This window comes from Bemisia tabaci, chromosome 3 (genome assembly GCF_918797505.1).
Source record: "Bemisia tabaci chromosome 3, PGI_BMITA_v3".
NCBI lineage: Eukaryota > Metazoa > Arthropoda > Insecta > Hemiptera > Aleyrodidae > Bemisia > Bemisia tabaci.
Genome location: NC_092795.1, coordinates 50,903,238 through 50,926,645, shown reverse-complemented (window position 1 = coordinate 50,926,645; position 23,408 = coordinate 50,903,238). Strand labels below are relative to the sequence as shown.

General features: G+C 37.8%; 2 protein-coding genes across 3 annotated transcripts; both read left to right on the top strand.

Annotated features, from left to right (window-relative positions):
• The first annotated feature begins 1,734 nt into the window (after nt 1–1,734).
• LOC109036195 (protein D3) lies at nt 1,735–21,355 on the top strand. 2 transcript variants are annotated; one of them, XM_019050179.2, is made up of 7 exons: nt 1,735–2,000; nt 3,069–3,198; nt 15,888–16,171; nt 16,539–16,668; nt 17,932–18,069; nt 18,391–18,472; nt 19,068–21,355. In XM_019050179.2, the coding sequence occupies exons 1-7, from the start codon at nt 1,761–1,763 to the stop codon at nt 19,195–19,197; spliced, it is 1,134 nt and encodes a 377-aa protein (XP_018905724.2). In that variant the 5' UTR covers nt 1,735–1,760; the 3' UTR covers nt 19,198–21,355. The 2 variants fall into 2 exon arrangements, with proteins under 2 accessions (XP_018905724.2, XP_072154608.1); XM_072298507.1 differs by lacking the exons at nt 1,735–2,000; nt 3,069–3,198 and adding an exon at nt 14,285–14,618.
• A 144-nt stretch (nt 21,356–21,499) lies between these two features.
• On the top strand, nt 21,500–23,403 carry LOC109036208 (OV-16 antigen; the record flags this gene model as incomplete). Its single annotated transcript, XM_072298511.1, is given in 2 exon segments — nt 21,500–22,214; nt 23,233–23,403. Coding segments are annotated over 2 exon segments (274 nt in total), but the record flags the coding sequence as incomplete, so codon positions are not given.
• Between the last annotated feature and the right edge of the window lie 5 nt (nt 23,404–23,408).

The window sequence follows — 23,408 nt, the reverse complement described above, 5'->3', positions numbered from 1 at the left end:
TATTTTTATGTAGAGAGTTATGAGACATTTTCAAATAATTTATATATGATCGCTGATAAAATGTTCCAAAAAATTCAAAGGAAAGTATTTTACAAATTTCCCTAAAAATACTTATTTTGTCGAAGGAAACTTGGCAACAGCTGAAAGTCAATATCCTATCTTTGCATGGAGAGTTTGTCTTGATGTAGAGGTAGACTCTCAGGATAGCGTGGGATATCCCCTCGATTTTGGCCTCAACTTGAGAGCTTTTTTTGAGCTTGAGAGTTAATTTCAGAGAAAACTAGTGGCACCATCGTGTTTCTAGCGAACTTTTACGTAAGAATCAACAGTCAAATCGCAAATTCCTCACACATGCAACATCTCCATAATGCCACAATCACACGTTGAATTTGGCAGCTGAATATGGAAGTCAACAGTCATTGCTCGACAGCTGAAATTTCGCAAATTCGAGCGACTTTCATCCGAATGTGTATCAAATCTATTCGAATAGTTCAGACAAATCCGACATTTTCCGATGGTCGCTAAGAATGGTCGCTGAATTTTGCGCGACACGCGCAAAATTCAGGCATCGGCCGATGACTTCCACGTTCAAGCCACATTCAGCTCCCACATTCAGCGTGTGATTGCGGCATTTGATATGTATGTATGAAACGGAGTTACGTTTTTTCGTTGGGGAAACGATGATTTGGTCACTTGGCCGGTGGGAGGCCCTTGTTATGCTCATTCAGACACTCATTCATTTCACAATATTCCAGCTGTTTGCTTACATCACAATTTACTCATAATCTGGTATATTTAGGGCTGAAAAGTGATGATAACTCATGACGACCGTCTTTATTACCTGTCTTTATTACTCATAGTCTGGCATATTTAAGGCTGAAAAATTGTGATAACTTATTGACGACCGTCTTTATTACTGTTTTTATTACCTCAAAAATGACCCTGATAAATAGATATTACTGACCTCAGTCCAAGAAAATAATGAGCAATTATTTGTCGGCCATTGAAAGGCGTGACGCGGCGTGAGAGGTAGGAGCATTACTTTCGCACCCGAATTGACCTAAGATGTGAGACAAAGTGTGTTTTAAGATGAAACAGAAAAGCAGATAAGTAATAATGACCTATTTCAATTATTGTAATCAATAGTTGCCTACAACCAGTGTACACTGCAGTCTAATACGATACATTTTATATTATTTGGGAGCAAAATACACCCGAAAATTTCAAAAATTGACCCCGTTGACGGCAACTCAAACTATGATTATGATAAAGCGGGGAATTTGAGAGAAGCAATGTTAAAATTTGCCCGCACCGTTGCTGAAAAACTACTCAATTCAAAATAAACATAACATCATTAACATGCGAATCATCACTTGAGACTTTGATACAATATTCTCCAGAGAATCAGAGAAAGTTATGTATAGAAAAATTAGAGTCTCTACTTCTTTTTATACAAAAATGTTCTTTTATACTCATAAGTAAAAGCAGTTAAATATTTTTGACTCTTACTTTGAGGAGCAATCAGATCGGTGTAAATACTCGTACACCTAACTGCGATGTCATAATTTTGGGCTCACTCACGCAGGGCTTCCCACTTATCATAGTAGTAAGTTTGATATTTTACCATTTTTCCTCACTTATTTCTGTGTCATTGACCCGGATTTTATAATTTGATCGACATGATGGTCGATTTTTTTCGTAAAAGTGGCAACGTGTTTCTACATGATAATGTACTCCTGTAGCTGTTTATCAAGTTTATCATGACAGTGATCGAGAGGAGCTCTATTCAACTGTTTCATGCTTGTTCCGGAGCAATTTTAGTACTAATTCTCGTTCAAGTGACAAGTTTCATGGTTAGAGGTGACGATGATGAAAAGTGGACGACTTTACAGCCAGAGTTCCGCGGGGCGCCGAAACCTCCTGAATTCGTGCGAAGATTATGGGGCATCTATAATTTGATTCCTTTTCCACTGGTGAAGATCCCTGAGCAAATTTTAGAGGTATTCATCTTGGTGTTTCTTAATAAGAGGAGTGTGTAATCCACAAGAACTTGCCGGATTGTCCGACTTTCAGTATTGTTACTTAGTTGTAAAAATTTACTTAGGTTCATGACAAGGTTCGGTATCTCTTATAAAAAAATTAAGTTTTCCCTTTTACAGCAGTCTCTCTGAAACATGAACTCAAGTGACCGGCCGATTTCTTCACTATAGAGAGGTTCTCGTTATAACGATAGTCAATCAGAAAGAGACGGACGAACTCCGACATCAATGACTCAGTAGATTAAGGTACCATTGAGGGGTGCAAAATCTCTACGATACCTTGCCTCGATCCCGCTAAGAAAAGCGCGCACCGGTATAAACTTGCAAAGCGTGAAGTATTCCTGCAGTCTTGTAGGCGCTAATATATGCGTCTCGTGTCAACCGCACTGTGTTAGGCGCGATTGGTTTAACTCACGGAGTCGGCGTTTTTCAACTTGTTACAAGCATCCATTTTTTGCACACTCTTTTATAGATTTAAATATAATACGCAGCAATAGTGATGAAAATTTAGTGAAAGTATATATGCAATTGATTTATCATCAACAGGAATAATAATCGTTTATAATCAATTTGTTTTTTTCCCAGTGTTATCAGTGATAGAAATATGTAAGTAGTACTTTCAAAAAGGATATGAACTCGTTCAATAAGAAAATGTACAGTCGCATATTTAGAGTTCAAAAACCTCTCTCAGCAAATGTATAAATAGTCTTGAGCTTGATTTGACTGATTCATATCTGAATCTCTGATTACACTGAAAAAAAAAAAAAAAAAAAACACATTGGATCTAGAGTCCAGAGCTCTTAAAAACATCGACAAGAAAAAGTACTCTTGATTCAATCAGAATCTGGCTTAGATCAAGAACCAAGCCTCTTAATTTAAGCGGATTTCGTTTTGATTCAAGCAAAAATCCGATTGAATCAAGAGTATTTTTTCCTGTCAATGTTTTCAAGAGTCTGGACTCTAGATCCAATGTGTCTTTTTTTCCAGTGTATAAATTCACTTCATCTTTCTTGATATTTTTATTTCCAGATAGAATATTTGGATAGAATCGAAGTAGGCACTGGGCGCTATTTGTTTGCTCGAGATTTGCGTAGTCCGCCTACTCGCGTTGCATGGCCGAAGCAGTACGTGCGTAGTTACTATGCTCTCATCATGACAGGTAAATTTCTCAATTCAAGATATGGATCAAGTGTCGCACCTGTCTTTAATGTTGTTGTTTTAATTCATCTTTAATTGTTGCACCACTGTAGAAAAAATTCTGCAAGTATTTATTGTATCCACAGAATAGTTTATTTCAAACGTGCAGTAAAAATGAGAACGAAAATAAACAGAATACCGTAACAAGTTGGTTTTTGCAATCGCTAGCGATAGCAATATTCGTCATGGGAACTTTTGCTTCTGGGATATGAAAATGTTACGGTACAGTTCGTTTGTAGTATCTTCAGGATTGAAGGGGCTATGTAATTTTGTGTCGACATCTCTTTTTTAACATTTTTAATTTTTTTTCTTTGCATACAAGAAAGCTGTTATATTTACCAATTATTTATTTTCGTTGGATTCTGTATGGTTTTCGGAAGTTAACGCATTTAACTTTCAGTTTCGTTTTTTCGGCGTAAAGTATGATATTTTTACTCTACGCATATGCCCAAATACGCATCATAAGTGACCTATGTGCTTCCTAAGTTGCCATTTTTTTCATTCAAATAGATGTAACTGAAATGTTAGATGTGTACTACCTATACTACTTTCATGTCATTGCTTTATTTATTTATTTATTTATTTATTTATTTACTTTTTGCGTAGGTATAAATTGTTATTTTTTGCTGAATTTTGGAGAAAATATTGCTTTAAGAACGTGGAATGTAAATTAATTTTATTGAAAAAAGAAAATACCATCATTAATTTGGGCGAACAGAGAAAATATACATCAATATTTGGGTCAACATCTCCCTGATTATATAAAGGATGAATATATTAGTATTTCTGTATAAAAAAACTTAGCTTTTGTCTTCAGAGATACAATGATTCTAGTCCCAGTCAATTTGTTGTATTGAAAAAACAAAAAAACAAAAAATAAATAAAAAAAAAAAAAACAACTGAAATGTTAGACATACTATTTTCATGTCTTTCTATTTGTATCAATAGGTACTTTTTGCTTAACTTACGAACGTTGAATGCAAATTAACTTTATTGAAAAAAGAAAATAACGTCATTAATTTGGGGGAACATGTGGCTGATTAAATGAAGAAGGTATATTCCAGTATTTTTGTTTAACATATTAACTCACGAGAAAATGTTCGTACATTTATCATCTAGTATTAATTATTTTTTGATGATTGGTCTAAAACATTCAATACAACCATTAAAAATTAAATCCCATCGTCGGGTATCGAACTCCCGATCACCTATTGCCCGCACCTTAACAAAATATGAGGCGCCTTAGTCAACTAGGCAATCACAGATCAACGACCTCAAGAGGAAAAAATAGCATTTAAAAGACTCGGACGATGGGCGGGACTTATCACAAGAGTTGTCCTTGAGCGATTCGGCGATTCGCGTCTTCGTAGCTTCTGGAGAAACGAGCTAAGCGCCTTTCTCTGTGAGACATTGTTTGCCTATGCTATCATGTGTCTCAAGGTTCATATCAGCAGGCATTTGCCATCGCGGCAGTAAGCTGAGGCAATATTTCTGTATTCATGGAATAAATCAATCAATCGAGTTCTGATTTTGGCTCATATATCCGTAACGGGTCCTCCAGAGCAGTTTTCCACCTTGCACAATAGTTATAATTTCTTTATTTCTATGTTTAAAATTTGAGGTGGGATAATGGCGGCTTCTCAAGAGCAACGAAGTAGGCGATCTTTTGCACCAACGAACAGAAAACTGATGGCGAAAAATAGCCAATGAAAACCTCCCAAAAAAAGAATTTGCCTAAAAACGGAACTTCGTGGTTCTGCGCAGATTTACCAGTCAGACACGACATCTGAAGGTGGAAAAAAACTCGCTGAAAGCGAATTTTAGAAATCAACACAACTTGACGTAGAGACATGATTGGCTAAAAAATACAACGGTTTTTGATACATCGGAAAATCAACCAAAAATCGGAGACTGGGCGAAACGCTCAAGGTCGCAGAGGTATAGGGAATCCCATAGCGAAAGCAACGGAACGATTGTAATATCATGGGGAACTCCGTTCCCATGACAAAAATGGATCATGGATTTAGCCATATTCCTACCCAAAATTATACTTGATCAACCACAAATTTGGTCAAAGTGTTTGCAGTGTAGTAAGTAAGTGACTAAAATTTAAAGTTCACATCCACCAGAAAATTTTAAATTATACCATTTTTCCTAGCGCCATAACTGGGTAGGAATAAAATTTAATTAATTATTATTTTCCCCGTGTAGTTGTGTTCATTATAATCGCGAAGAAAAATTTTAATTTAAGAAAAAAGTCACACACATAATTACTCTTAGAGTATTAGCTTATTCGTGCTCGATTAGAGTTGGTTTGAACCAGAGTCAGACTGGCTCGCATCTAAGGGCGTAGACCCTTGGCTGATTAAAGGGGCGTAATGTGATATTTCCTGGTCAGTGGCGTAACGGACTTCCGCTGGGCCCCCCTGCAAAATTTTTTCTAGGCCCCCCCCCCATGTCGATAAAATTCCAAAATCATTTCCCCTCCCTCCCCTCTACTTCCCTCACCCCTTCCCGTTTTATGGCCCGAGAAATTTCAAATCACGGACTTGGACTTGGAATGCCTCTCCCCTCACTGACCCGGATACCGCACCCGATTAAATGGGGCCCCTAGAGGATCAAGGATCTAAAGGGTGGCGGGGGCCCAGCCCAGCCCCAAGGATCTACAAAAGGGCCCATGCAGGCCCAAGGATCTACAAAAGGGCCCATGCAGGCCCAAGGATCTACAAAAGGGCCCATGCAGGCCCAAGAATCGAAGGGCCCCCAGGGGCCTTTTGGACCCTTTAGATTCATGGGTCACCCAAAGCCCAAAATACCTACGAAAAGTGACAAAAAAGAGAAAAATTTTAGTAATCACTGAGTGGGCATTGGAAGGCAGGGGCCCTTCAGCTAAAAAAAGTTAGGAACAGTCCAAAAGAAGTATGAAAAACCCTGAGCTAACAATGGAAATCAGCGGAACCTACCTCGGTTTCAGTATGACAAACTTATAAAATTAAACTGAACTCAAATTCTTCCTTAAAAAAAATTCCAGCGGCCGAAGGCCCGGAGGGCCCCCTAGGCGCTTGGGCCCCCCTGCATAGCAGGGTCTGCGGGGGCGCCCGTTACGCCACTGTTCCTGGTAGGGCATTCCCTACGTGGAGAGAGGTTCAGAAAATTTCGGCAAATCAGCACAAGTTTACGCTATTTTCAGGTTCAAAGTTTATTGATCGCTCGGAGTGAAAATTGCAAAATTGAACGTGAAGCTCAGCATTGAGAGCTCACGCTTCGCGTCATCGCGCCTTCAACTTTTCAGAAGCAGCACGGGCGTCCATAAAGTACGAATAGTTGTATCTCTGCGCCGTTGTAAACACGTATCCTTTCCCTCCCTCTTTTTCCATATTGTGTTTGTTTCCGTTTGTCTTATTCGTAAGGATGCTTCAAGCACTACGTGAGTAGTACAGCCGAAGGTAGGAGAGATGTCTTCAGGCCTTTTTTAAACTTTTCTCCCGAATCAGAGCGACGCTTCACTGACAGCATAAAGCAGGGCATTGAGAGCTCACGGTTCGCGTCATCGCGCCTTCAATTTTTCAGATGCAGCACGGACGTCCATCAAGTACGAATAGTTGTATCTCTACGCCGTCGTTAACGCGCATCCTTTCCCTCGCTTTATTTTCATATTGTGTTTGATTGCGTTTGTCTTATTTGTAATGTTGCTTCAAACTAGAGCAGAACATTGCGAGTTCACGACTCACGGCATCGCGTCTTACATTTTTCATATGCAATGTGGACATCCATCTTGCTCGAATAGTTGTATCGCGTTTACATTTTAGATGTCTCTTATTTTTAAATTTCGAGATAAATTAAGGTTAACTTTGCCCGAGCTATGCTATGTCCAAATCAATAGTCATTTGAAAAGGAGGAAATATGTTAAAAAGTCTCTTAAGAGGTCTATGAAGGATGCGTATGTCTAAAAATCGAACTGACCATCGCTTCTAAGGGAGTTACACATAGCAAATGAAGGAGGGGGATGATAAAGCGCCTGTATGTCAAGAAGAAGGTGAAATTTTCACAGAAAATTTTTTACGCTTCAGAAAGTAGTTCTTGGGCCTCTGTTCACCACAATCATGCGTTAAATCACCTTTCTTTACTACTAGCTCTCTCTTCTTCCGTTCATTTAAGAAATTGTTCTCACATGTTCTCGGTCGTAATTTTTTTCTCCTTCTTATTTTGCTATCTGTAAGAGGGGCGCGTTTTCGGCGCGCAAAGGGGGCGTATCTATCAATGGCAGATTGGCCTTATGATCAGTCCGAGCCTGGTTTGAACCGAGACCTATGGGTAAAACTTGTGCACGTGAGCATAGGGCGTTAGGTATGCATGATACAATTATTTCGACTCCTCTGTGGCCCGCATTGCATAACCATTCAATTGAAGACATCTTCAATTTACCACTTATAGTGGGGCCGATAAGTGGAAAATATCATAAGAATCGTGCACTTCTGGAAGAAAGCATGAAAATTTCAGGGATTCATCTCTACCCTATAGACATTCGATTCAGACATAGACCCCAAAAATCTGAGCCCCCTGGGGGGGCAGGGGGGCCCCCAAATTTTGAATTTTGAATAACTACTGAACGGCTAATGTTAGCGTAATTTTTTTTAAACAGGACAATAGGAAATTTTATCAGGAACAAAAATGGTTCTTATGAATTTTTCTGTGGGATCGATATTTAAGGCGTGAAACGGGAAAAACCATCGGGGGACGGGGAGCCGGCCGTTCTGAGGCAGATCCGCGCGCTGCGCTGTTTGCCCGGGACGCGCGCGGCGGCGCAGTACGGTGTTACCGACGAAACAGCCGCTTGTCTTGGTTTAATCTCAACAATGCGCAGTTTTAAAAGTATTGTGAATATATCGTACTACCTATAAAGCCTTAAAATAGGGCTTAACTTATGCAGGTAATATATGTATACAAGCGAGCGCACGGCAACAGAAAGAGAAGGGGTTAAGTGCTGGAGTTCCGAATTGTTTTGTTGTATGGGTTTGTCAAGTTTTATTACAGCATCCGAGATAACTGCATCAGACATCAGTTGAACGGAATAAAATCTGACGCACAGTTGTCTCGGGAAGGGGGGGGGGGGCTAAAAGTCACAAATCTTATTTGTGTACCTACCACGATGACCTGAAAAATGATTTTAAAGTGTTTTTCTTTCTCTTTCTCTCGGTGCTGCGACATCAGGATGGTATCTAAATATGCTTACTGAAGACAGGGAGCCTAATTTTGTAAACAATGAGCATACATAAAAACATGCTTATTCTCCTCTCTTTCAGGAACATTTTGGTACATCGTTGCTACGTATAGGCATTTTTTTAAGAGGACCAAAACCACCTTCAAAAATTGCTCCAAAAAAACGGCAAAAGAATCTTGAGAAAGCTTGATAGGGATAAATCACCCCCAAAAAACCTTTGTTCGACTGCTTCTTGTACAGTACAAAGAATATAATTAAGTAATAACTAGCCGCCGTATCCGCTAATCTGTCAAAACGGTCCATTTGAGTGATAGGAAGTCGCGCCTAAGTACTGGGAACCTATCCTGCTTGTATGTCAGCGCATCATAGGTACGATATTCCGCAATCTCGGTAATTTTGCAACTGATCACTGATTTTGACTGATTTTTTGATATTTTGACGATAAATTAACCTTTTGATAATCTCTAAAGCTAATTCGATCAGGGTTATAATGTACGATAAAGTTTAAGGTGTGCGTTTTGTGCATTGCATATTTTGCAAGTCCCGTTTCTTGAAAATTGTCTCCGACATACTTACCTATCCATGAGTACTCTTCCATGAGTTCCATACAAATCAAAAATCGATACGAGATTTGCGGGTTGAAAAAGAAGAAATGCAATGAATTTCTTCCTGAGGCCTGGTCCTTCTCAGAGGTTCTTTAAAGAATCAGAACCTGCATGATAAATAAATTTCCTCCTATATTAATATTTTTTTCAATACAAATGTTACCAACTCAACTCTAAATTCCATACAACAAAATGTAAGATAATGTACATGGATTTTTTTTACTGCTCATTCCACTTTCTATGTGTCGTGGTAAGTACCAATAATATCTTCAAGGATGACTCGATAAAAAGAGGCGATAGTATTCAGATATCTTCTTTTTTATCATTTATTTAATGTATTGTTCTATTTTTTTTGAAATATGCATATTGGTTGAATAACTGAAAAAATGGGGAGTTCATGAAAATGAAAACTTCTATTGACTGGCTGGAGGGAAAAAGAGGAGAAAAGAACATTGTCGGAATGTTCTGTATGAATCAGTACCTATGCAATTGCGAGAAACCAATGAACATGAACGAAAAACGATATTTCCTTCATTTTGAAGGAAATCTGGTAACCTTATAGTGGCAGAGGGACTGTGGAGCCCCCCTCCCCTCCCTCCTCACTCCTCAATTAATGTCTCTACCAAGTTTTGCAAAATTCATGGTTATGTAAGCAGCTCATTGTCTCATTCGCCGGAAGTAACATGGAAAATAAGCTAAAAATAAGTTACGAAGGATCCGCCATTTCCAATAGTCATGAAAAAGTGGGTCAAAATCGTATTAAAACTTGTTATTTCGCTCTAATATCTTAAAAAATGTAATCCTGTACAAAACTTACGTGAGGAAAGGGTAATTTACTCTGTAATGAGGTCGGAAAAGCTCTGCATTCAGAGAAAACAAGACGCGTGATGCGCGATGACCGATCCCTCCTATTGACTCGGCCCTCTCACATTGCAGTATTTCGCTTTTGCTTGTTTTTATGTATTACTAATAATAACAAATAGAGCTTATATTACTGAGGAAAAGTATTTAGGCAGTACGGTAAATTCATTATTATTTTTAAAACTGCGCATCGTTGAGATTAAACCAAGACAAGCGGCTGTTTCGTCGGTAACACCGTACTGCGCCGCCGCGCGCGTCCCGGGCAAACAGCGCAGCGCGCGGATCTGCCTCAGAACGGCCGGCTCCCCGTCCCCCGATGGTTTTTCCCGTTTCACGCCTTAAATATCGATCCCACAGAAAAATTCATAAGAACCATTTTTGTTCCTGATAAAATTTCCTATTGTCCTGTTTAAAAAAAATTACGCTAACATTAGCCGTTCAGTAGTTATTCAAAATTCAAAATTTGGGGGCCCCCCTGCCCCCCCAGGGGGCTCAGATTTTTGGGGTCTATGTCTGAATCGAATGTCTATAGGGTAGAGATGAATCCCTGAAATTTTCATGCTTTCTTCCAGAAGTGCACGATTGTTATGCTTATCGGCCCCACTATTACTGCCACAAAAACATACCTTTTACTCAAAATGCAAACCAGGGTATTCAAATTCCTATATTTTATCATCCGGTGCACCGCATGTAACTTTATCAACTGCTCATTAGAATATTCAGGAAAATTTCTTTCTCTTTTTTTTAAACCTCTAAAGTTACGGCAAATACTGCCCCCGTCAGTCGCGAGCGACCGACTGAAAAGGCAGGGACTATTGGATCCGGACCACCCTCACGCAACTTACACATAAACATACTGAGTTAGATCTTCTTACTTACTAGATTTGGATTACCCTACGGATAAAGACAATTCTCAGGCGGAGTATTTACATTGGATGATTGGTAACATTGAAGGGCCACCAGAAAGAAGACGAAATAACACAATTGCTCAATATATTGGCCCAAATCCAGAAGAAGGGACAGGTAATATACACGTATCCCTTCAGATAAGTTTTACATGTAAATAGAAAAAAGAATAAAAAACTAAGAGACTTCTTAGAAATAAGTTGGCACATATTTATCATTTCATATGATGACCATCAATCATCATTGATTGATTTTAAACCTAATTATTATTTTGCCGGTAGATAATACAGTAGAGGAGAGAAAAGGATGTACAACTTCGATAAATTATTAACACTGGGAATTAAAAAGAAATACTTTGTTTAATGATGCTCAGTTTGCAAAGTGTTAAAAATACGGAGTATGATCGGCAGAACTTTAGTGAGGCAAAGGATATACGATATTAAAGCGGATTCGAACTTTCCGATATCATTCCGATTTTTCTTTATAAGTGTAGGTAAACTCTGCATTCACAACCAAAGTCCTACAACCATGCAAGCTCATAGAATTGCTTTCCGATTTAAAAAAAAAAAAAAAAAAAAAAAAAAAAAAAAAAAAAAAACTCCTGATGGTGAACATGTGCTTATTTTCGAGTTTTTTTTTAAAAAAAAAATAATTTTTCTTAAATATTTTTTGTTTTCAGGTGTACATAGATACGTCTTCTTCTTGTTTAGACAACCAAAAAAGATTGAATATCATTACGAACCCAAATTAAACACACTGTAAGTTTCCATCTAGCACAATTTGTTTGCTCTTGTTTAGCGTTTACTATTTCCGTTTTGAGCTGCCTGTGTATACCTTTGTCTTTGTTATATGTATGCTCTTCGACGTGGGCGAGGATTTAACTAGTTTATTTGAATTTTATGTTAGAATGGAGCTTATTCAATATTTTGAAAAAAATTGCCACCGAAATGTATAATGCAGAGGAACTTTAAAATAGTTTAATGTGTCGTTATATTTAGAGTCTTAGCAGCGTAATATTGAACAAGGAGAAAACCTATTTAAGTAAATTATAATTATGTTTTCGAGGAAAAAAGTTTTTTACCGTATACGCTAGGTTTTATAGAAACGAGAAAGTGTACCTGCGGTACAAAATAAAAATAACTTGCCAGCTTGATTTACCGATCACATACCCATACCATAGAAATTCATATCCGATTGCTCATAAAATATCAACAGTATGTTCAAAATCTAATGATGAAAAATACATCCCGCTTTTTTGCGATGGATTTCATTGTTGAAGAAAATATGTAAATATATAGCCGTGGAAAATTTGATTTTGAAAAATATTAATTGTTCAGGATAGTGACGTATTTTTTACCGCAGGCGGAACGACTCCCGGAGATGTAAATTTGCAACGAGAAGGTTTGCCAGGAGGTACAATCTTGGACAGCCAGTTGCAGCCACTTTCCTCTTAGCACAATTTTGGCATTATAATGGAACTTCATGAAGTTAGTTCTTCCCCGGTTTGAGACTGGGTTAAGGGTCAGAGGACAAATATGATGGGCCGAGTTCTGTGACTGCATCATTCCATTGCTGAAGAGTATGACTATTTAACTATCTCTTACCCTCTTAAACTGAAATTGAACTTTCAGTGAGTAAGTACCCTTATGAATTTTTGTAACCGAATGGATAAAAACATATGCAGTGGTGCAGTTATCGCAGTTACGGTCCGTGTATCCTGTATCCTATTATTTGGTGGTATGGACGATATGGTAGAGATTTGACGATATTCTATATGCACCTCTGAACTTTTTTGCGTGTATCCACTCAGATAGGAATGAATGCACCTCTGAACTTTTTTGCGTGTATCCACCCAGATAGGAATGAATGGGGAGAGTACTTTCCCAGAGGAGTGCGAAAAAAAAAATAGACTTCAAGCTTGAAAAGACAATGCGCGGTTAAAATGCAGATTTCTATGAGTGTGATTTCACGATAACGGGAACAGTAGTGTTGTCACTTTCATTTTCCAGTAGATTCAAGGCAATGAAACATCAATCGAAAAAGAACGTAATTGCCATTGGGAATCGTCTTATTTGCACACGTGCATGAGATTCATGGAAAAATAAGGAGAAATTTTGCTACACTACAGGACTTGTAGACCTTGATATGAGATGCGTAACCGACAGAGAAAAAATTCCCTGCCGTTTCTCGTACGTAACCGACAGTAGATTTTACGGTCTGTAAGTCTTTGTACCGATAATTTCTCATATTTTTTTGCACAAATCAATGCAGGGTCACAACTTTAAAAGCTTCCCAACCACAGTTGTATTTTTCTTCAATTAATTGTTGTACATCTTTCAAAATAAAACTAAACCGGCGACCCTAATATTCCCGTTATCGTGAAATCACCCATGAGTCCGGACTGGATAGCTTAGTTGCACTAGACGTCCTGCTAAAGTGTAATTACAGCGCAGAATGTATTTGTTGCATGTGTTGAATTAAAAATTTACTGAATTAGAGGTGAATGGCCTCTTTTGACACGAGGGGAAGATTTTTCAGTGTGTCATTTTATCAGATCAACACCTTCGTATTCAAGGGTCAACGACTTGCCGATCCATGATATTTTGATTATTAATATTAATGTATACCTATTGGTAAGCAAATCGATGCAGGTATGACCACTTGCTGCAAATGTCAGTCTCTATTGTGCTTGCTAATCAAGACTGGAAGGACGGTAGATGATATGAAATGAAGGCAGCATAAAACTTCACTAGAAAACCCTCTTTTCTTAAGTAACCGCGACTCATGCGTCTTATTGCAGTAGTGGCTGGACACCAGCCTAAATCACTTTGGCTCTCACAATACTGGCCTAATTTTTAAAGTCCGTTCTGGCTTTCGAGAAAATTGTCTTAAATAAATGTATAGATGCTCCCAGAAAATTTGTGCTTAGTTCTGGAGATATGGTAGTGTTCGAACGTCCAAATGGCGTGTAAGCTTCGTGAAGCGCTGGAGGAAAAACATTTTTATATCGGAAAAAAAATATAGAACATGGACTCTTTGTAGATTTGTTCTGTTAAACTACAATAAGTCACAAGGAAAAGAAAAAAAGAAACGAAGACACTTTGTTTGTATAAGTAAACCAACTAGTAATTATTCCGAAATTTTATGTAATTTTTATGTATTTTATTCTAAATTTGAACACAATAGCCATACTTAATAATGTCAGTTCCATTGCTTCACTCGAGTTTTGTCAGGGTTTACCGAATAAAAAATATGAACAAATTCAACCGCCAGCTTTTTTTTATCATTCCCTCAGCCAAAATTATTCCCCAAATCATTGGAAGAATCCTTTTTTTCAACAACTTCGTAATCACCAAAGCTAGTCAGGTCCGTGACCTTCGAAGGTCGCCCACATGAATTATGTAAACTTTTTGTTTCTTTCAATCGAGTGAAATCTGATTAAATGCCACGATAATCAACGCAAAGCACATTTTTTTTTACCCCGGTGTAAGGGTTTGGCCCATAGCACAAATAGTCTTAGAGATTTTGCCAATATTTTCCCGAACTCTCTTCTAAAACGATTTTGCTCAAACGGGGTGTGCAGCTTACAGTTTAAAGTGCGGATAGGTAATATATATCTCAATATCAACGTAAGGGAACAATGTGAGAAGTGTATTGTGTTAAAAATGTGATACGTAAATATATGATTACAAGTTTTTAATGTAGGTACGATGTGGTAGTTGAAATTTAATTTCGCCTTTAATCGAGGCTTACTTTAACTTTCGTATAGAAGCATGGATACAAATAAAGGTAAGATAAGGGTCTCATACACGCTTGCAGACCTTCAATTGCTGGCAGCAAATAATTTGTTTAAATAGAAGCCGCTTTGTCCGCAAGGCTTAGTGATGGGGAGTAGTAAGGCACTGAATTATGGCTTAACAATACAAATAATCAAGAACATATAATTACCATGGCCGGATTTACCTACTTACCGCCCATGGCCGCCTGTATTTTGCCGCCCTCTTCTCATTAATTTTGAAACATCAATAAAAACCATCAAGTGAAAGTTCCGGAGGTAGAAGGGTGCATGAGACGCGTTCACTCGTGTTGGACACATTTTTTGCGTAAGCTCTGTCAACACTACTAGCAAAAGTTCACGGAACTTCGCGCGAAAGTTCAGTTCCGTAAACCTATCTCTGTGAGGACAAGGCCTTTCATTTGTAAGAAGTGAACTAAAAAATTAAGAAAGAACAAACATAAATGTGGTTTAATAATTTTAACTTCCACCGCCGCGCCGCGCCGCGCTGACCACACTGTGTTTGGCGCAATGCGTGAAGTGTTCATGTAGACTTGTAGGCACTGTGCGTTTCACGCCGCGCCGACCGCTGTTGACCGTGCTGTGTTTGACGCAATGCGTGAAGTATTCATGCAGTCTCGTAGGCGCTAATATGTGTTACATGCCGACCGCCGAGCGCCGCCGCGCCGAGGGCTTCTCCTTTTCATCTCAAGTCCTCGTCATCATTTCTCTCTGCGCCGCGCCGCTCCAGGCCAAATTACGTGTTTGGTTTCTCTCTTAACTCAACTAATTAAAGGTGCGCAGTCTTTTGTATCACCGAAATACGACAAAATTAGAAATCAATGAACTCTCAGGAAATGAGAGATTTTGTCACCTTTTCTTGTTTGCAATTTTATTCTGATTCCGATTTTTTTGTACCTGCATTTAAAAAATTGCAAAATTTGCCGCCCCCTAATTTTGCCGCCATGGGCTGCGGCCCATGTGGCCACCCCCTTAATCCGGCCCAGATAATTACCTACGACTTTTTTTTCAACAAATGAAATTTTGCCAGGTTTCATTTTATGTTACTATACCGATGGGCAAGGAACTAAATTTTTTTAAAATAATCGAGTAACTGTTCCCCAAAATGGGGATACCGCGAGCAAAAATTCTTATGAATGAAAAAATTGTATTGGCCATCAGATATGTATATTGAATACAGACTTGTTTCAAGGCTCAGAGAAAACCTCTATTTGGTACCAAAAAAAATAGAGATAAAATTTTCATGGGGAACTTTTTTACAGATTTCAAATCGAGATCCGGTCCAATGGTTGTTGAAAATAATTTACACAACCTCTCCTTGCATACATGCATGGTTTTACTTTGGATCTCCTTTGTCCGGGCCCTCACGAATGAGGCACAACCTGAGATAAAAGACCTAAAGCAGAAGAAAACTATCGAGAACCAAACAGCCTCTCCTACATTTCTACAGGAAGACGATATAACATACAAAGAGCTCCGGCAAACCCTTTTTGATAACGGTATAATCCCACACTGTGTCGACACAACTCCAAATCATACAGTCCAGGTGCGTGTTTCTTGTATTATTCTTTTGGAAATCTCAGGATATAAGTAGCGAACAAGCAATATCAATTGGACTACATTTTGCAATTCGGAAGTATAAATTCCGGCCTGGTTTAAAAACAACGTATGTGCCATTAGTTTCCCTATACACATGCGTGTTTTGTCAGATGAGCCAGAGTTTATAGGTCCAAATTGCAAAATTCAGTCCAATTTCTTAGTGGCATCGTATACACGAATCAGCATTGCAGATCGAATCCCACTAATTTCTGTTGTGATGTATTATGATGAAAGATTTGAGCTGTGCATTATTAGTCGATTGATTTCATCTTTCCAAACCATGTATTCATTCGATAAATTGTACTTATTCTCAGGTTCTGTTCCCTGACGGATGGACCGCAAAATTAGGAAATTTAATCCCGCCGGAAAACTTAACGGACCATCAGCCAGATCTTGTAAAATGGCCGGGAGACGTAACTGAATTTTTCACTTTGATAATGGTAGGTAAGTATACTAGAGTAAAACTTAACTCTCCACAAAGACAAACCATTTCTCAGCCAAAACATTTAATAAAATAGAAACTTGGGAGAAGGCTGAAAACAGAGAAAAAAAGAAAAAAAAGAAAAACAGAGGATCAGTACAAAAAAACTGGAACGTTTCGAAATGTTACGATTCCATCATCAACTGGAGAAAACCCGGTTTATTATGAAATGGTAACATTTCGAAACGTTCCGTTTTTTTTTACTTATCTTCTGTTTTTTGCAGCCGTTCCCCAAATTAAGTTGTTATTTTCTCCACGCAAAGTTTCAATGTTGTCAGTTTATTATTATTATATGAGAACCGATGAGACATTTCAATCTGAACTCTGAACGGACCTTTGACTCTCCTTCTTTCAGATAAACCATTTTGAGTTCTGGAAAATAATCAAGTAAAAATACTTTAAAGGGAACACATTGAAATTGCATTAATAGCTATCTATAATAATTAACACCTTAAATTTAACAATCAGTATAGAATCAGCACTTACCAAAAATGAGTAGTGAATAACTCCTAAATCGTTGACTATGGAGTATAGTAGTAACAGAGAACGACAAAGTCAACAACGTCGCACAGTGGGTCGAGTCAATGGGAGAGGTCGGACAAAATTTGAAAACTTTAAAAGCTCATAACTTCGTTTTTACAAAATTTTGAGGTCTTAAAAATGGTCCCACTGGATTTTTCGTAAAATTTCTCATAAGAATCACCCTTCAAAATTGGGAATTTGACAAAATAAACATCTAAATATGCGTTTTTAGTGAAAAAAATCATGTCCGACCTCTCTCATTGATTCGGTCTATTGTGCGTTGTACAAAACGACAGTATGAATCTGACTATTTTTTTGTTTAATTTAAGCGGGCTTATTCTCACAATACCCACCCATTGATATTGTTTGAAGTATTTAACTTAAAATAAATCGTACTTACCAAACATTTACCAACAGAGAGGCTCAACTAATTAAAAAGTTTGAAACTTGCACGTGATGTTTTATGACGGTTCCTCCTGGCTCTTAATTATAATATCCTCTTTAATCAAGAACTAGGAGCTGCGCCTCCTGACTGTTTCACGGTTCACGACCCCTAAGTGCTTTAGTGCCTCAGGTGTCATGCGTTACGCGTTACTCTTATGAATTCTAATTTTATATTATGGAGTGTGGAACAAGATTCCCAGTTCTAACACGTCCGAAATCATTCATCATGCTAAAAAGCGAAATAATTTGTAATTTAACAGATTTAGACGAGCCATCTAGGCTGTATCCTGATGAGCGTGAATGGCTTCATTGGATGATCGTCAACATTCCTGGATGGACGATACAACTGGGCGAGCTCAAATGTAGATACGTTCCTCCCCAGCCCCAAGAGGAAAGTGGTGAGTGAACTGGTAATAAATATGTAGGTATGTGCTGACTATATCGACGGTCTAAGAACGAAAAGACGTATACCGCTATTGCGGCTCTGAATCTACACCATCTGTTTCATTTTTTTTTTTAAATGAGAAAAGTATTTGAAATTTTTGGACAAAAGTTTACGAACGAAATTAAAGCACAGACTTCTTGAAAGTTCCTTAAATTTTGTTTGATATAATTATTAGCGATGACGTGTGTCGCTCCAGTAGGTCATTGTTAGCCTTACATCCTCTGTAGTGTTCAATCTTCTTAGCGAATATTGAAATATCCTGTCTGTTATTCAGGGACACACAGATACGTGTTCACCGTTTACAAGCAACCGGAGAAACTGGAATTTACTGATGTCAAGCTAATTAATGGAACTAAGTAAGTATAACTCTCGTATATTCTCATTATTTGGGAAATGTAGCATCGTTTTCCGTTAAATTGGAAATTGGACGTATTTATGCTAAAAGGAGCTATGTTTCACGCAAATTTTATGCACATAGTTCCTTTTAGCATCAATGCGTCCAATTTTAAATCCTAATTTTCACTAATTAATAATGCTTTTTTGGATATTGAATTTTTGACAAGGGATAAAGGGCCATTAGTTGACTTCAAGACCATTTCAGGCTCAATTTTTCCCCAAAAATAGTTCGTGTAATAACAATGGTTCTCCCTGCTTTACACAGTACATTTTATGTGATGATGTACCAGCTTAGCATGGATCGATGATTGTTCGCGGGACTAAGCTGCTAAAAAAGGATTAGGCCCACCCATTAAACACATTGATCTTCGTACCCCCCCCCCCCCCCCCCCCAAAAGTTGTAGGATTTTTTTGAGAATCTCAATTTAGCATGTCTAATCGTATACTTTTCCAATGTACCGAAGATGCATTGCCTCACGCATGGATTCATCATACGATAATTTCATACATTTAAATTTCTTTTCAACTTTCATGACAAATGTCATTGATTTATAGCCACAATGACCTGGCGCGAGGACACTTTTCCACAAGAATGTTTTCAAAGGAACACGACCTAGGAGATCCGTGGGCCATCAATTTCTTTCAAGCCCGACACTTTATACCACCAAGGCAAACTTTTGCGTAGTTCCGGTCAACAGGCTGTACGTATAGTTTAGTGAAAATGAATAACACGCATTTTCCCATCACATTTCCATGAAAGTGTTACAGAGTTGCAGAGTATGTTTAGTTCGATCCTGTTAACCGTAATGTTCTAGACTGGGACTGTCAGCCATATTTTGGAATGGAGTTGTGACAAGTGATGGGACGTGATAACCGACTATCGATATTATCCCATTTGAAACTATGGTAAAGAATCGACTATCATGTTGCTCGTTGCGAACGCCGTGATAATCGATCTTTTTCCATAAGTTTGAATGGCATACTAATCGCTACATCGCAAATAACGCCACGCTACTGGTGACGTGGTCACTACTGATCATAATGAATTGAACTATCAGATGTGTTCACGGAAAATGAACCTTTTTACAACAGATTTTCAAAGGAATGAAATCTCTCTGCGTGAATGCATCCCATTTCGTCACCCCTCTAACGTAAGTTCGTATCTGGATTTCCACGTGAGCCCTGTTTTACACATTAATCTATGCTTTCTGGGGCTCATGCGGAGATCGAAATACGCTCTTACGCCAGAGGAGCGATGCCTCTAGGATCAGTATCGTGAGGACGGAGAAAATCGCCAATAAGGTCAAGGAGACCTTGAAAAATTTTAGTGAAAAGACACATTGACAACCCTTGTACATGGTAGCGTCTATGTTAACAATGCTGTGAACTTTGCGCTTTGCCGTGAGCATAATTAGCACCAGTGCGCCTTCAATATTGCGCGATGCTACGCGGATAACCTATGACCAGTAAGTGACGAGAGGAAAAAACAACACTATTAATCTGGCTCGAATACTATATCTGAATAAAATTAGGAAAAAGTCCTGGTTACACACTTCTCTGAAGGGACATTCGAGTTGATAACTCCAAAAAAAAAGAAGTAGGATTACACCTTACTGAGAGGATTGTAGATCTGCAACAAAGTATTGACCTATTCCCCGGAATGCTCTCTCACCGAAGTCTGGTACTGACGCTTACTTGAGTTTATTTTGTATAACACTAATACAAATGTATTGTTATGTTCCTGCTTTGATTTTCCCTCAAAATAATGTGAACCCAGCAATTTTACCATTCTGACAATTTAGCGACGAAAGTCGCTTAGTCAAGGTGTACAACCATTCTTGAGGGAATAATATTCCGAAATATTCCATCCCTTCTTCATTTTAAAGGATCTATTATTGTGCTTTCAAACTCTCATAGGGCGATGAGCAGTTTTATTTTTCCTATATGCTTGGTGCTATGAACTCTGGAACTGTCACTAGCCACTATATTTTCTTGTTAGTTTCTTGCAAAACACTGTATCCACATAAACAGTTAAACAGTTCCATACTAAAAAGTTCTATATCCAACCTTTCATATAAAAGTTCACATTTTCTTTTATATGTAGTTCCAATCCTAATGTTAGCCTGTAGAAAGAAAAATTATCTTCGGTCGAATGAATGCACAGACTTCGGCGTCTTTAATGCTTGGTTTATTGTCATCTTTGAAAATTATTTAATAAGCTTACATGAGCCACGTATCAGAGAAACAGGGGAGTTTCGCGTGCATCTCGCCTCAAATGATTCTTTGAGTGTAGGTTTGAAATTATAGATCTACTTCATTTTAAAATGTACTGGAAGCAGTTTGCAAATAGAAGTTTTGGCAATAAATGAAAACGGAACAATCCTCCTGCGTAAGTGTAAATAAGTTGAAAATTTTTAATATGACTATTTTTCCCCATTTGAAATTTTGTTGGAGGTTAAAGGATCTTGTGATGATTTAATTCTCACCTTGTTCTTCGTGAAAAACGATGACTTCAGATGGTAAACAGCGTGTGTTGTTTGGATACCTAAGGTTTTTTCTTGTGTTGTTTGAGTACGTAAAGTTTTTACTGAAATCCTTAGGTACTCAAACAAGACAAGGTTCATCCTAAAATCATACTTGCGTTTGTGCGCGTTTTGTGGAATCCAAGCAGAAGTTTTGTATAAAAAACATACGGAAGACGCTAATTGGTTTTCAGGAGAAATTGCCATGCGTGAAACTTAATGTTGAAAATTTGTATAAATTTTATGTTATGGTTTAAATGTATGTTTTACTTTATTATTTTACGTCATTTCTTTAATAAAAATTCACTTTTGAAGTTTGAATGCGTTTTTTAATTAGAAGTATAAACGAAGTTATGGACAAAGATGCGCAAATAGCTAATATTACAATGAGAAGATGACACTCATATATTCATCGTTCAGTGATGACACTAAGTACATTTATGAAGGGATTGAAAAGTTTGGAGATTTGGAGTTTTGTAATTATGTAATATATGCGACTTACTCCTTCCATTCATTCCTATTGTAAGTCTAAGGCTGCGTCTCGAAGTGACTGGTATTAATTCATATTTCTGATAAAAAAAGAATAAGAAAAATTGGTTTAAATGTATTATGAACATTGCAAGTAAAGAATGATTGCGTAGATTTTGGATCCACCTTAAAAATGTGTAAAATAAAAATCAGCTCTCGAAAAATTGTAGAGGCGCTTCAGAGACTCTAATCTAAGTGTGTCTCTGGGAAATCTAATAAACCCCTGTGATAGGTAAATGGGCCCTTGCCTCTCCCTCTTCCCAGAAAAATTGTCCCATGCGGCAACGCTTATGAGTACCGTGACTAAATGCCAGCTCAGTATTCGAAACAATTCTCATGTAAACTTCGTGGGATATGATTGATTCATTTGATAGTTCAGAGATTCAATTTTCGATAGTAGGCAAATAAGTCAAATTGCGTGTAGATTGAGGCTCATCTGCTATAGAGGTGGCTCGGTTTTGAAAGTTAACCCACCGACCCAACACTTTGCTTTCACTGCAATACTGATTTTCCCCCTGAGTTTCGTTCTATTCATAAGTCTAAATTATTATGTGCGTAGCAGAAAGGTTCAACTCTTCTAGTAGACCCCCTATTGAATCGGTTTTATGTTCATCAGCCACTATAAAACATAGTCCTGTGAAATCAATCAAAGGTGACCAATCATTCAAGGATGATACAACGTAAATTACCTTCAAGTGAGACTTAAATATCTATGATTTAGCAGTGTGCGTTTTTGGGAAATTACATTTTTTGCTTAAAACTGTTTGCGCTCGGCACGGACCATAGGTTTAGATCAACTGAATTTTTGACCCTCTCAGCCATTCCAGCCATTAAGGTTACTGAAATTACAATTAATTTGTCTTGATTTTCAATTTACTTCACGGTGAGTGGGAGAATAAGGCACCTGAATGAGGGGGATGATGTGACATCTTATATTCATATATAACATTTAATACAATGCAAACGTGACAATGAGTAGTCTTAGTAGTGAGTAAAAATGTCCATTTTATAGTCCCTCTCTAATTGTTGCCTATTAAAATCAGCTTTTCTTCAATTCCTGTTGCCTAATTTCCTTTAATATTTTTTTTAACGACAGTTGAACATCACAACGCTTTGAAACTCTTTGTGAATTTCTCAGATATTATGAAGAATAGGTATTATTATAAAAATTCAAACCAAATCTTCGCCTTTTCTGCAATAAAACAAATAATAAAAAGTAAGGAGAAATATGGTAACGTCTGATGTAATTTGGCTAACTTTGATTACATCCGTTCAATTCAAGACTACTTGGGATATCGCACAACCTGCACCAGATCATAAGACACAAACAAATTGCATGTGTTCCGAAGTCCCAAAGCAAAAAAAAGCATTCACTTTTTTTTGGAAAGTCTACCCTGTGACGAGGCTCACTAAAAATTCTTATATTAAAACGAAATAAATCACTTAATTATCTCCATCATCTTTGACATCCTTTAATTTTTGTGACGTTGTATTCAATCCCTTCTTACCTTCTTCATTTGGATGAGTGTAACCTACATATTGTTTGAAACTACTGAAAAGTTAAGGTTCGAAATTTTTTAGTTCATCCAGTTAGTTTAATTTGTTTCTATCTTTTTCATTTGACACTTAGATGTTATTGTCCTCTTATGTTAACATGGTTCCATTTCCAGATATATATAAAGATTTGTCTATGAAATTCAAGAAGAGAAGCCCTGGTCAATTTTTACGGACGTGTTTCGGTTTACTTGCAGTGCTAGCTTTTGCTCATGAGACTAGTTTTATGGTCAGAAGCGAGGACGAGGAGTTCTATACCTTGCACTCGGAATTTCCAGAGTATGATGGACCA